The sequence below is a fragment of the Penicillium odoratum genome, assembly GCF_028828045.1.
Source record: "Penicillium odoratum strain IBT 22623 chromosome Unknown utg000003l_segment0_segment0, whole genome shotgun sequence".
Lineage (NCBI taxonomy): Eukaryota > Fungi > Ascomycota > Eurotiomycetes > Eurotiales > Aspergillaceae > Penicillium > Penicillium odoratum.
Genome location: NW_026643145.1, coordinates 2322435 through 2337078, shown reverse-complemented (window position 1 = coordinate 2337078; position 14644 = coordinate 2322435). Strand labels below are relative to the sequence as shown.

The following is a 14644-nucleotide window of genomic DNA, read 5'->3' as shown; positions in this document are numbered from 1 at the left end:
TCTTGTAGAATCGACACTTATGATCATTACATTACGGCAGCAATTTATCACGGAGGCCTGATTTTGGCCTGATCGTTGATCGCCTATTTAGGCCATAATTCTTCTGACGAATCCTGACGAAGGCTAAACCTTAAATATATGGAAAAGGGCTAAACTAACCTAAACAGGCAACTCTCCGCTGCAATAAGCCTTGACCGTATGATACACTGACCTCTACACAAATGTGATGCATCGATTCTTTTCTCTCTTTGCACTTAGAGCTGCACTTTCCTAGGGTTTCCCGTATGACTATGATAGATTAATTCCGGTTCAGTTCTTGACACTAAGGGTATGAGGGGGGGAAGGACTGCTCCAAAATTCAGCTTGAATCTTATGTATCATCTGGTACTTTGAAGATTTTGTAAATATTGAGGAATTTGTGGAATTTGTGGATTTGAACAGAATGCAATACAAGGCGGTTAGTTTGAATCATGCAAGGAGAGGAAGCTGAGTGCAAGTTTGCAAAATAGGGCGGATGAAGAAGGGAAAGACTATCTGGAGAGAAGGGGAAGATGGTTTGCTTACCGTGCGCTGGCGCGAGTAGTACTTGCTGAACTTACTCAATTGATCTCTTGCGGGGCTGTTGTTTTGCATTTTTCGAATTTCTACCCTTCTCATGTCTCTGTTGTGTAGATCCATGTAGGGCATTTATTGCCAAGTATTACCGGTTGGAAAACCTCAGGCTCCTAAGAATTGGATTTGAAGAACAGGTGCTAATCATGAAAGGAACTACAATGGAACCTCCTTCATTTCCTGCCCGAAAATCTAGAATATACGCAGATCTCTTCCCTTCCCATTTGCCTACAAAGCCCGCCTTGGGCAACATGGCACATGCCTCGGTCGCATGGCCAAGTCTTCCCTTAACTGATCGTGGATGATGTGTTCCTGCAGCAGTGAGTACAGCACCAAACTCTCTATGATCAAGAGCAACAACACTGGCTACGCGAGTATGCAAGTCACGTATCGCCGAGCCCAGAAATGGCTGACCCAAGTCACATCCACTTGGCAGCGAATCCATCTTGACCTGGCACCGGAGGCTGTAAGGGCCAGGTCTCCGTTCATACTCCCCGAAAATCTGAGTCAATCGAGAAAGCAGGAGAAATAGATGCGGATGTCACCTAGTCCGAGATCTAGCCAAAATCTTGCAAGCCGATTGGCGGAAATCGAACCTGGCCACGAGGCCGGATCTTTGATCGGGACAAAAGACTCAGAGTTTGCAAAGTAGGTCGCCTTGATTGATGTGGCGACCTTTTTTCTTGCCTCCTTGAACCTACCGGTCCAACAGTTTGTCAATGTGAATCATCCGCCGGTGTGGGATACTTCGTGATAGGGATATTGAGCTGTGTATGGACCATCGGTTTCCTTTTTAGGAATACGCGGTCTAAAACCGGAAAGAGACTTTCAAGAGAATCGCTCTACAGAAATTCGCGTCCAGGCTTGGACCTTGATATCGGAAGGATGAATTTGAAAATGACTTGACAATGGCAGTTGATAGATTCATGTCGAAAGGTTATCGGCCTGGAGACTTTATGTTGATCTACAAATAATGACGTTACCTCCCCTCAAAATTCGTTTGAAACACTCTTTCCATTGGTGCCAATCACGACGATAATCCACCATAACCACATTGCCTGGCATGCGTTTTACCTTACCGTTTCTGGTAGCTATAGTTATGACAAATGCTGCTTCTATAACCCTTTGCGATGACAACGTGACGGCGATTGAAGCTCGCGATGGGGGCGGCTATCGCTCCGTGGCATACTTTGCGAACTGGGTAGGCAACTCTACTGCTTTATTTATCAAAGCTAATCCAGCATTTAGGCCATATATGCAAGGAACTATGTTCCTCAAAACTTGCCTATTGAACAACTGACGCATGTTCTGTACGCCTTTGCCAACGTCCAAGCCAGTGGGCAGGTGTTTCTTTCTGACAGCTGGGCAGATACTGATAAACACTTTGCTGGCGACTCCTGGAATGACCCAGGAAATAATGTATATGGATGTGTAAAGCAACTTTTCTTACTGAAGAAAAGAAACCGCAATTTCAAAGTGCTCCTATCTGTTGGTGGATGGACCTACTCCCCTAACTTTGCAGGGCCGCTTAGTACGACAGCAGGGAGGGCCCAATTTGCCTCATCAGCAACCACCCTGGTTCAGAATCTTGGATTCGATGGAATTGATATCGATTGGGAGGTGATGAATGTTATAACCTTTCTAGCAATCATATACTAAATCAGACAGTATCCTGCCGATAGCACCCAAGCTGCCAATATGGTGGCCACGCTGCAAGCACTACGCCAGGCCCTAGATTCATACAGCGCAGCAAATGCAAATGGCCACCATTTCTTAATCACGGTTGCTTCCCCAGCAGGTATGGTCCTCGTCTATCAGAATGAACTCGCTGATAAATACAGGCCCTTCCCACTACCAGCAACTTCAACTTGCAGCTATGGACCAGTATCTGGATTTCTGGAATCTCATGGCCTATGATTATTCAGGAAGCTTTGACACCGTCACCGGGAATGATGCCAATCTCTATGCTTCTACCTCTAACCCAAGTAGTACCCCTTTTAACACGGATCAAGCAATCAATTACTACACCTCGAATGGCGTGCCTGCGAGTAAAATTGTGTTAGGAATGCCACTTTACGGTCGCGCTTTTATGAACACCAATGGCCCCGGCACCGCTTACAGCGGCGTGGGGAGCGGAAGCTGGGAGAATGGAGTATGGGACTACAAGGCACTACCCCTGCCTGGATCATCGGCCAATTACCTGGATCAGCCCATCGCTAGCTACAGCTATGATTCCTCCAAGAGCATGATGGTCAGCTACGATACCCCTCAAGTCGCGCAGAAGAAGGCACAATACATCAAGTCCAAGGGCCTTGGTGGTGGGATGTGGTGGGAGAGTAGCAGTGATAAGACAGGATCAGACAGTTTGATCACCACGGTTTGTCTCGATCAGTGGTATTTGAGGTCATTACTAATTTTTGTTAGGTTGTTACTACACTCGGAGGCACTGGTGCTTTGAGACAAGTACAGAATCAACTTGGCTACCCAATTTCCGTCTACAATAACTTGAAGGCCGGGTTCCCCAATAACTAGATGACCTTGGCTGTCAAGACTCTTTTGCAGTTAAAGGGGAGATGTGGGACAGCTCGTGGATATCCGTCGCGAGATACGTAACTGGGGTGGATATGGCTTTATCTAGATCATCTTTCGCTTAGATCTATTGAAATTCAACGCCCATTTCATGCTACTGCTATAATAGCATCAGCTAGCTACAGTGAATCAATCATCGGATTAAAATCTTGTAAATTGCAGGAGTCGGATGAAGAATGTCTGGATGTCGAGCCATTTAGGGGCTTCCAAGATTAGAGTTAAAATTCATTTCATGCGCTTTATTTCAGGGTAAATAGACGGGTTTTAGTTGAGTAAATTTGCATCAAAGTCGTGAATAGAAGAAAATAGTGATAGATCCTCCGAGTTTCATAAAATACTCTTCTCCTGAGCCCCGTCGATGACAGATGTTGCTGACGGAGATGATGTGGATACAGACTCGTCTACCCCCATGATATTGGAATGGTTTGCCAGACCTTTACTTCCAACAAGGCCTCTAAAAACCTGCATGATTTGCTGGATACCACCATCAACAAGTGGGTACACAATAGCGACCAACATGGCACCCCAAAGCCAAATGATAGCGACGACCACCCAGGCGATAAAGAACTATCAAAAGTTAGCTGCAAGAAATCATCGAATAGAAGGATCACCTACCTTCTTCTCGAAAATATAACCAGACCCATACATAGGCAAAGGCCAGAGCACCCAATGACCTAAAAAGGTAGCGATGGACCAGAATGCCGCAATGCGACCCCATCTCTTCAGCTCCTGCGCATCAAATGCCGCACTTCGAACACCGCCGTCTTCAAGACCATTTGCCCCATTCTGGATAGCTGTCTCCTGGTGAGCAGTAGTCAAGTTACTATCCAGTTTCTCCAGTGCCAATTTCTCTTTTTTGAAATCATCCCAGTTGTACCGCTGCGGCTTGATGAATGTGATGATAAGAGAGTACACGATTGGCGAGAAGCAGGAGGCTACAGTGCCGTACATGCAAGGAAGTACCTCGCCTGTTGTCGCGACGGAGACTTCGCCGCCGAAGTGGACGGCTGTGCCGAGCCAGACTGCCAGTCCAGTGATCATTCCTAGGATAGGAGAGAGGATGGCTGCGGTTTTGCTTTGTTGCCGCCAGAGGATAGTGAAAACCATTGGGAAGATCCCAGGGCAGGTAACAACGCCTGTAAAATGTTAATAATATATTCTAGACTCCCATTTAGAGCATACCAAGCATATATAGCGTCCATCCAAGATCAATTCCAACGTAGTGCAGCATTGTGCTGAAGCCAGCTGAGAAGGCCGCAAAGAAGATAACGCCAAAGTGACTCGCGCGGATCAGGTCGCGATCTGTGGCGGATTTCTTGAAGTATTCGCGGTACACATCAAAGCTCAAAATAGAGCTTACTGCAATGACTTGGGCGGAGAGGGTGGATGTGCATGCCATGAAGGTGATCAAAAGGGAAGCCGCAGCACCACCTTTACCTGCGATCGTCATCGCCGCATAGGGTAGAACCAGACCGTTGCTAACCTCGGATGTAGTCATTCTCTATTTAAAGTATTAGATATCATATCTGGAAGACTAAGAGAAACTTACCCGAGGATATGTGGGGAAGTTGGGCTGGTTCTCGAGTCCCAGAGCGATGGAGCTCATCACGGTTCCCAGACCCCATGGGACGGCAAAGTATGCAATACCTCCAATGGTGTAGCCTGGTACCACTGCAGCTGGAGATGCTGAGAACGCTTTGATGAAGTAGCTTGTATCCATCTGGCTAGTGTTAGGTCGATCGCTCCTGGTGCAGGGATTAGCTTACAATAACAAGGCCAAAGTTGCCCAAAGTATGTAAAATGCCAAAAATAATTGCCTAGAGATGTCAGAAGATTGGTATGCTGATTGAAGAAGATACTAACGCTCTTCGACTTCATGGTTAAATAAGTTCCAGCTTGATTGCCCGAGACAGGGTGTCGCTCAGCGGCGGCTACAAGAAGATCATACAGATTGCCGACAGAACCAACTTGATCCACCGAGAAAGCCTTGGCCGTGAAATAGCATGCGATGATTAGAATAATGGCAGTATGGAAATAGTCTGTCAAAAAACTGCAGTCTATCAGCATGAAGTCTCAAAACACAGGAGAGAACCAACGTTGCTTTGATGCCACCAACAAAGGTGTAGACCGTCACTCCGACCGGCAACAAAAATGTCGCCGCAATGATGTGCATTCCGGACCTAATTCGTTAGCGGCTGAGTTGACCGTTTGTCGAATGAGACATACATGGCTGTGATAACAGCAGAGGCACCGAGAAGCATATTAGCACAGGCGAAAATGTTGTTGATGAGACACAAAATCATGAACACGATATGAGCAGTCCGTCCTGATCACCATTAGCCCTGTCGAATTGCATATATCTCATAGCTACATACCATATCGAATCCGCACCACCTCGAGCGATGTATGCGCCTCAGGGATCTTTCGTTTGCAGGAGATACCTAGCAGCGCGAAGAAGACAATCATTGGACTGCAGCCAGCAGCGAACCAAAAAGGACCAGCAACGCCATAATCATAGCCCACGAATGAGGAGCCGAGCAGGGCGGTCGACCATAACCAGGACTGGTATGAATGTCAGGACAGGAAAGCTTCATATTGAGAATCGGAACACCGCACCGAAATAACAGCCGACGCGGTAAGGCCAGTTCGTACAGTGCGATTAGCTGTCATGAACCTATTGTCTGATCAGCATACTCCCCAACAGGAGCAGTTGAGGGCTGGGTCGTTACATTTCGGTCTTCTGGTTGTCTTCCCCGGTAGTCTTCTTCAGGATTTTGGTGATCAACATCATCACTGATTGAAGTCAGCCCGCGGTCAACAAAGATCCAGATCGATCACACCTAGAGCTATCACCAAACCAATTACGACAACCACAACATAGCCAACTGCCTGAGACAGGGGTGGTTGGACGCTTGTGACACCATCGCGAATCTTTAGATTTGACATCTTTGATGTCCAGTAAGGGGAAGAAAGAAAAGATTCTTTGGTGCCGAGCTCGCGGATCTGGGCCAATACAAGTTTAAATGCAGACCGCAGGAAGTGAGAGCATAGCCTACATGAGAGTAAATGATCAGAATCGATCCAAAATGACTTGATATAAGCTCGCGATGAGGTGCTTTGATCAAAAAAAAGTTTAAAGTTTAAATTGATAATGCTGTAAAATCAATGTCAGAGAAGGACTATTAATGATGAAGATAAATATTAGGAAGATCGATTGACTGATTCCATGAAAATGGAAATAATAACCGAGATCTGGAGGTTCGAATTTCCAATTCGTTCAAACAATGATACATTGGGAATCTAGATTCTACATGTCTACAGTCTGAATGGACCGAAAGCCATTCAATGTTGCTCAATCTCTCGCCCGAGAAGATTCAGACTAAGTAAGCTTGGATTTGAATGGGTAGATCTACAACTTTGATCTAAATAAACCAATGACAGCGCTTGTTCTCTTGTTTGAACCCCTCGATGTTCTCCTCTATCGCGCCATCGCGCCCCACATTGATGCTATAGTACATCCCATGGGATGTGACGCACGCGGGGATAGAAGGAATGGTGTGCTCGTTGATTATTCTATACAAATTAAGACAAGCTCCTCTGTCTATAAGAAAATTGCAAAGTAAAGAATTTCAGAGTCGTGTTGAGAAACTCCGCTACATCTATCGCCAAGATTTCCAGCTATGGCGGATACCAAAAATGCAACCGGCGAGAAGCCACGCAAGTCATTGATTCTAAATGCCTTTGTGGAAATGTGTGAGTTTTGGCCACTGTTATTTTTCATTAGTATCTGACAGGTATCAGGCAGTGGACACCAGTCTCCTGGCCTTTGGCGACACCCCGAAGATGAATCTCATCGATTCAACGATATCGGCCACTGGGTGGAACTTGCTCAATTGCTTGAGTCGGCCAAATTCCATGGCATTTTCATTGCAGATGTTCTCGGTAAGTTGAGTTGGAAATCATCGCTATCTTACTAACATTTGACTTACAGGAGGTTATGATGTCTACAAGGGACCCCGGAACCTGGACCCGGCAATTATCTCTGGTGCTCAGTGGCCAGTGAACGAGCCCTTGGCAGTAGTGCCTGTTATGGCAGCAGCAACCAAGAACATCGGGTTCGGAGTAACTGTGACGACGACATATGAGCAGCCTTATCACTTGGCAAGACGTCTATCGACTGTTGATCATCTGACCAAAGGACGGTATGTCAAATGCAATGTTGATTGAATGGCCAGTCGCTAACATGAATACTAGATTGGGATGGAATGTGAGTATCTCCCTACCCAAGCCCATCGAAAAACGAGACTGGGCTAATAATTGCAGGTCGTAACTGGATATCTGGACTCCGCAGCCCGAAACATGGGCCAAGCCGAACAGCCACACGTAAGTCCTTCTTTTTCAAACCACGAATTCCTAGTTCCTACTAACATAGACAGCACGATGACCGATATGCTGTCGCAGAGGAATACGTCAAAGTAACCTACAAACTCTGGGAATCATCCTGGCGCCAAGATGCCGTGGTCCTGGACCGTGAACGCGGCGTCTACACCGAACCCTCGCGAGTTCGACAGATCAATCACGCAGGAAAGTACTTCAACGTCCCAGGACCACACCTGTGTCAACCAAGTCCGCAACGAACACCCGTCATTCTCCAAGCGGGAACATCTAAGGCTGGAAAGACCTTCGCAGCTCAGCACGCCGAAGCCATTTTCGTCGCAGGACACAGTCCCTCTGTCGTGGCCAAGAACGTTGCCGAGATTCGGCAGCTGGCGAAGAGTGAGTTTGGACGTGATCCGCAGAGTATCAAGTTCCTCGCTCTACTTTGTCCTGTTCTTGGTCGTACGGAGGAGGAGGCTTTGGAGAAGTTTGAGCATTATCAGAGTCTAGGGTCGATTGATGGGGCGTTAGCATTGTTTGGTGGTTGGACGGGGATTGATCTGGACACGTACGGTGATGATGAGGAGCTGCGGCATGTGGAGAGCAATGCGATTCGGTAAGTGGAATGAAAATCCGTGAGCTCAAGTGCTGATGGGATTAGGTCTGCTGTGGAAGGATGGTCGAAGGCCAGCCCTGGGGTCCCGAAATGGACTAAAACCACCGTTGGCCAACACATCACTGTTGGTGGTCTAGGTGCCACTCCTGTTGGCACGGCGGCGCAGGTCGCTGACAGCATGGAACGCTGGATTGAAGAGGCTGATGTAGATGGATTTAATTTGGTAGGATCAAAGTCTCAATTTGTTGGATTTCAGATCACTAACCGAATCTAGGCTTATGCGGTCAAGCCGGGCTCGTTTAAGGATGTCATTGATCTGCTGATCCCTGAACTGCGTCGTCGGGGTTTGTTCTGGGATGATTATGCGGTGCAAAAAGGAACATACCGTGAGAACCTGAACGCCACACCTGGCCAATCTGGTCCTCGACATGATCACCCGGCGGCCAAATACAGGTGGCACGCAGGTGTTGACGCTGCTGACCATCCAGTCCCGGAGAATTAGTAGATCAACGTCAAGTAAATAACTAGCATATACATGGATGTTCAGTTTAGTCTTTGAAATTGAAATATTGAAATATATTGAAATATCTTTTGCAAGATCTATTTTTACAACGCCAACCTTGAATGCGATTTTTGTACATGGCAGTGCCACGGAACCCTTAAGTCAACATATCATCCAGTCGCTCACCCAGTACGCTCTCAATCTGTTTCACCCACTTGCGCACTTCTCTCTCAACACTCTCGTCCTCATCCTCCATTAGTTCACTGATGTATGGCAGCATCTCCGGAAGAAGAGCCAGCCATTCTTCACCGAGCTGCTCAGTAAGAGCCTGCTCGGCTTTCAAGGCAGCAAGGCGAGTGAATGGGTTATCACCACCAGCCGACTTGGCGTTGGGAGCAGTGGAGGGGCGGAGGTATCTCATCAGAGCAACGTTAAGCTCCTTGTGGTTATCAGTCGAGTCAGCTGCGGTAGCAAGCTCGGTAATCGCGGGAACAACTTCTGTGACAACGAGTTCCGCTGACTTCAAAGAGGTTGCGTGGGCCAACTGCGAAATGAGAGGACCAGAGATGCTGCTGAGGTGGGATGGAGATTGCCAGAATTCTAATTTAATCAGCACTACCCAGATAAAAATAAGGAAGAAAGAAACGTACCGTCTTGGTCATGTTCGAATGAGTTGCGCAGAGTGCCGAGTGTAGCCAACCAGAGCTGCTTGGTGGCCTTGGCAGGTCCACTTGAACCCAGAATCTTGACTGTGTGCTCCAAAATGTAGCTGGAGTAACCGGTGACAATAGACTGAACAAGTTAGTGAGAGCTAAAGGGATCATCTGAAAGGACCATACCTGAAGGGTGCCGAAGAAGACCTGGAGGAACTTGTAGAACGTTGTGAGACGAGAGAGTTGGGCTTGCTCATCCTTCTGAGCACTCGTAGCCCATTCGACCATCTTGATGAACAGTGGTCGGAATGTGCTGTCGTTGAGCTTGTAGATCATCTTAATCGTGACATCGTGCATGGTAGTCTCAGCTTCATCCAGATCACCGGCGTCAAACTGAGCACGGTCGCCAAGGGCGGTTTGCTCACGTCGCAAATCGAAGGCCTTGAAGAGAATAGTGGTAAGAACACCAATGTTATTGGCCACAGTGGACTTGGGGTTCTTCTCAACAGCCAGGCTCAAGACCTGCAGGACCTCAGTAGTAGCAGTTGGTCCGGCCTTGACAGCGTTCTGCCAGTTGCGGTCAATCGCGCCAAGAGTGGCGGTCAGATCCATCTTGCGAGCAGCCATGAGGCGAAGGGTCTCTTCGCGACTGTCCTCGGAGGAGTCGTCAAGGCTGGCATTGGTTGACTTGAAAGAGAGCAGCAGAATCTGATCAAGAGTGGCAGCGGAGATCATGAAGGGAAGGTGGTCGAGGAGGGCAGAGAACAGCGAGAAAACGGCGTCGTGCAGGCGTGAGTTCTCCTTTTCGGGAACCAGGCTGAGCTCCAGCAGCTTCACTGACTGCTTGAGGGTATCGGGGAGGGCTGGGATCATAGCCTGGCCCAGAACCTCGGCCATAGAGGCCAGACACAAAACACCCATGATGCGAATGCGGTCATCATCGTAGCCGAGACAGGATTCGCTAGCGACGACTCTGGCGGCAGTGATGACCTTCGAAGGGTCCTTGCGACCGTACTTCTCGGTGATGCGATCAATACAGGCGACAGCGGCATGCTTGAGCATGGAGTCGGGTGACGATTCAACAATATTGACCAAAGTAGGCAAGAAGTCAAGGACACGAATCTGGGACTCGTTGTCACGCTCGGGGGTCTGGCGCAGGCGGTTCTCCAGGAGTCGGAGGACCTTGCGACGAAGGTCATCGTTAGGCTCTTGCAGCAAGACCTCAATGGTATCTAAGAAGTCGACAAGAGACAAGGTGCTGAAAAGAGCGCCAAGAACCTCGCCACATGCTTGGCTCACGGGCTTCATGCTTTGCACGGATTCGCCAATGTTCAAAACCTGTCCGAGAACGCGCGAGAAGCAAGCGCGAACTTGACCTGCAACCTCGTCGTCCTTCTCGAAAGCAGCCTCCAGCTTAGACTTCAGGGAGGAATGCTTGAGTAGGTGAGCGAGATCACGGAGCAAGTCAACGGCCACCTTCTGAGGGTCACGGCCGTCATCGCTTCCGATTCCAAGTAGAATCTGGGAAATACCGGCCTTAGGCTGCAACGCATCGATGACGAGGTTGAGGTACTTGCTGTAGGTGGTGAGCTCGACAACGGGAGTGGTGTCTGAGGCCACTCCAGTCATCAGAGTGAGAACATCCTTGTCGTTGGAGTAACGGTTCGCAAGCATAGCTAACACAGCAAACAAGAAATCCTGAGTGCCCAGCTTGGTGATCAATGCATGGAAGAGTCGCAGACGACGGTGCGAGGGGATGTGCTCGAATGCGGCGGTGAAGCTGAGTAGGAGTTCCGAGGTTCCGGAAACGATATCGCGCTTCTGGCTACGCAGAGACTGGATAAGAGCCGGCACAACATGGTCAATGGTCTGATCGATGACAGAAACCGAGTAATCATCATCTTTGCGGAGAACACTTGATCCCATGAATGTGAAGATCGGCATCACGCTGTGAAGGACGAGCTCCGGCGCAATCACAGAAAGGCCTGCGACCAAGAGGAGGGCGGCATTTTGCACCTGTGGGCTTTCGGTTGTGCGGACGCAATCCACCACCAAGTCAGCCCGGATGGCAGCAGTGTCGAACAGCGGCTTAGGAGATCCCTTGGACTTGTTGACAATGGCCAATAGGCTGCCCAGAGTGAGACTGAGCAGGTAGCTCATACCAGATTGAATCTGAGACTTGAAGTGATGAAGAGCAGCAAGGGTCTGGAAGAGGCCTCCGGCAAGCTCGGGGTGAGAATCAGGGCTGGAGCTGTCCACAACTTCAAGAATGAAGGTCATCTTATCCATGAGCTTGCTAAATTCTGCCTCATCCTTGACGGTCATCGCAATCATATTGTTCTGGCTGGTCCGTCTGCGCTTGGGCGCGGGGCCAAGACTCTCAATGTGAGTCAATGAAACGGGAATCTTGTTAATGAAGCTGAGAAGAATGGCACCCGACAGCTCGACACTGCGAAGAACAGCGCGGCAATTGTCTGCGAGAGGCGTTTCGTCAGACTCGCCAAGAGAGATATCCAAGAGCTTTTCGGCGGCTGTTACTTGGACATCTTCTGGGATCTTACTCCAAATCGCCTTCATGTGAGAGAATCCAGCTGCCACGAAGGAAGTTCGCACCGAGACGGGGCTAACATTTTGCAGCAAGATGTCAATGGCATCGCTGTCCTTAGCAGTCACAATGGCAACCACATCTTGCTCGACCTCAGCAAGAGAAAGACGCTCTGCCACACAGATATCCTCGACTTCCTTCTGACTCAGGCCACGCCAGTGCTGGAGCAGAGGGAGAAGCTCCTTGGCACGAGTGGTTCCCGAAACCTTCTTAACATTGTTAAGCAAACGGAGAAGGCCAAACTTGGGACCATAAATTGGCATTTGAATCGTGTTAGAAGAAAGGAATTTGAAAAAGCCCAAACGAAGAGACTTCTTCAGTTCCGAAGCACCGGAATCGTCCGACAGAACAGATCCGCGCATCGTAGCATCAAGCACCTTAGCAATATAGGTAGGATCCAGAATGTACTCCTCAAGTCCAGGCAGCAATGCACGCTCCAGTACCTTTAGGACATCAGTAGTGGGCAGCCATGAAACGCTAGAAGATTGAGTTCCCTTGCCGTAGATCACGTCGTGAGCCCAGGGTTTGGCATCTGCCTTCTTGTTGTTCTTGTAAATGGTAACAATGAGAGCCAAAACACCGGTGGTCTCACGACGAATGCGCTCGGAGGGATCACAAAGAGCCACGAGTAGGAAGGGCAACAGGGCCTGAGGGTCGAAGTCACCGTTCACTGATGATAGAACGGAGGCAATAGAATTGAGTGCAGCAATCTTTGTTCCCAAGGGATAAGGTCCGGAAATAACCCGAGTGAAGAACGACAGGAATTGCGGAGATTTCGTCGCATCGGCCTTGGCAAGGATTGGGAGACCAACAAATTGAGCAAATTTGGATTCAGATTCGACGGCCAAGGCAAAAACCTGAACAAGGTTGTTGAACTCGGGGATGTACTGCTTGGTCAGGAATGAAGACGGGAATTTGGGTTCCTTAGACAATGACTCAAAGGCAGGTGTGAAGTTGTCGACATCATCGTCAATATCCTCCATCTCCACGTCTTGGATAAGCTGAGGTTGAACGGGTGCCTCAACGACGGTTTGCAGATTGTGCTCCAATGCTGAGACGTTGAAGGATGATTCCGCCAGCAAGTTTTGGAAGGTTGGCTGAAGGAAGCTAGACCGGCTAAATCCTTGGATCAGCTCAGCAAGCTGTGTTTGGGTTTCCAAAGACATATCGCGAGTCTTTTCAATGTCACTGGCCGACTTGAGGACCATAACCATAGCTTGTTTCACTTCATCCTCCTGCAAGACCTTGGCTTCGAAAACAGATGACAAAAGAGTGAGGTGCACGCTGTTCTTCTGCAAGTCACTGACGAATCCATCAACAAGCCCAATCAAAAGCTTGGATGTGTTGTATTGTGTCGCAACTTCGGACAATTGCTGCATGGGGCGGTCAAGGCGAATAAGGGCCTTGAACACCTTCTTTGGCAGGGTAGCGGTTGGCTTCTGCTGAGCAAGAACCGACAAACAAATCAAGCCAGAACTCAATGTTTCCTCTTTCCATGAAGTAACCACGGTCTCCATCAGGCCGTCTAGAACATCGTCGGCCAGGGAAGCTTTTTGAGCTAGCACAACGGAGATCATGTAGCAACCGATAATCAGTTCGGACACCTTCTTCAAGGCGAAACCGCTGCTAAGAATCGGCAGCACGCGAATTATAACATCCTCGTGCTTCTGCTTCTCAACCTCTCGTCGACCCGAGCGAGCACCGTCCAGCATACCTGCAACAGCCTCGGTGGTAATTCCCGCCCAGAAGGAAAGCAGGGAGTGGCTCTGGGCACCTTGCTGACATACCTTTAACACATAGTTGTTAAAGGCTGAGAAAAAAGGTTTGTTTGTGGTAGCGCTGTGCACGATAGGGTGTCGGGGAGGGTTGATAAGGCCTGTCTTATAAGGGTAAAGGACTTTCAATGTCGGGGTAAGATCATTGGGCAGTATCGAGAGAAGATTGAGGAAAAGCGGTGTGGTATGGTAGGGCAAGAATGTCAGAACCATGTAGGTTGTGTTGTACTCGTGCGATCTGTAGAATGGTCAAGATTAGTTCTTTACTCAAATGCGCAACCCGTCGATTACATACCTAAACCTTCGTACCAACCATTCCACTGCCTTAACAGCAGGGCTGAGCTGCAGACGTCCTCCAACAAGTGCCAGGAAATTCTCAATAACAGTATCCAGTTCCTCGTTCTGTGTGGCGTTCATCTGTGTTCGATCCTCGGCCTTGCTCTGCTCACTGAAAATCGTGCGTTCAAACTCCTCAAATCGGCCATCCAGTGAGCAAAGCTCCCGGAAGCCTTCATAACAGATTTCATAGATAGTGTCAAAGTCCTGGGAACCAGCAATGTTGTAATCAAAGATCAGTGACTGTGAATGAGCGATCCGCTGGGTTTTGAGATCAAGCTCATGGGTTGATTTGGCCGCAATCTGCGACAGCTGCGCAGCAAGAGAGGAAGCCATTATTCAGGGTGATTAAGTGTGATTCAACAGAAATCACAGAGGCCCATTTCTGAAACTCAGCAGTGGGTGTTAATATGAAAGGTGGGGAGTTGGCGCGCACCTCTTGTTTGAAGCCGCTTCAATCGCAACTTTTTTTTGTCGCAGATCCCCGCTGACCGCTCAGGAATAACCTTCCCCCGAACTATCAAACTTCCATCCTCACCGCCCTCGGATCAACCTTCCACCGAACTATCAAAATCCACT

General features: G+C 48.7%; 4 protein-coding genes across 4 annotated transcripts; 2 read left to right on the top strand and 2 right to left on the bottom strand.

The window, feature by feature from the left end:
* Nucleotides 1-1675: 1675 nt before the first annotated feature.
* On the top strand, nucleotides 1676-3144 carry N7520_004121 (glycoside hydrolase family 18 protein; the record flags this gene model as incomplete). Its single annotated transcript, XM_057138056.1, has 5 exons — nucleotides 1676-1813; nucleotides 1861-2232; nucleotides 2281-2410; nucleotides 2454-2989; nucleotides 3037-3144. The coding sequence occupies 5 exons, from the start codon at nucleotides 1676-1678 to the stop codon at nucleotides 3142-3144; spliced, it is 1284 nt and encodes a 427-aa protein (XP_056998521.1).
* A 384-nt stretch (nucleotides 3145-3528) lies between these two features.
* N7520_004120 (sodium:solute symporter family protein) lies at nucleotides 3529-6147 on the bottom strand (the record flags this gene model as incomplete). The annotated part of the gene is made up of 12 exons (XM_057138055.1): nucleotides 3529-3768; nucleotides 3817-4337; nucleotides 4384-4702; nucleotides 4751-4921; nucleotides 4968-5018; nucleotides 5065-5251; nucleotides 5298-5381; nucleotides 5428-5527; nucleotides 5577-5763; nucleotides 5818-5875; nucleotides 5931-5994; nucleotides 6042-6147. 12 exons carry the CDS (start codon nucleotides 6145-6147, stop codon nucleotides 3529-3531), a joined length of 2088 nt encoding a protein of 695 aa, XP_056998520.1.
* A 725-nt stretch (nucleotides 6148-6872) lies between these two features.
* N7520_004119 (LLM class flavin-dependent oxidoreductase) lies at nucleotides 6873-8696 on the top strand (the record flags this gene model as incomplete). The annotated part of the gene is made up of 8 exons (XM_057138054.1): nucleotides 6873-6954; nucleotides 7003-7143; nucleotides 7193-7403; nucleotides 7456-7468; nucleotides 7525-7584; nucleotides 7638-8194; nucleotides 8240-8417; nucleotides 8469-8696. Coding segments are annotated over 8 exons (1470 nt in total), but the record flags the coding sequence as incomplete, so codon positions are not given.
* Nucleotides 8697-8853: 157 nt separating this feature from the next.
* Nucleotides 8854-14401, bottom strand: utp10 (snoRNA-binding rRNA-processing protein UTP10; the record flags this gene model as incomplete). The annotated part of the gene is made up of 4 exons (XM_057138053.1): nucleotides 8854-9296; nucleotides 9347-9488; nucleotides 9536-13967; nucleotides 14025-14401. The coding sequence occupies 4 exons, from the start codon at nucleotides 14399-14401 to the stop codon at nucleotides 8854-8856; spliced, it is 5394 nt and encodes a 1797-aa protein (XP_056998518.1).
* Between the last annotated feature and the right edge of the window lie 243 nt (nucleotides 14402-14644).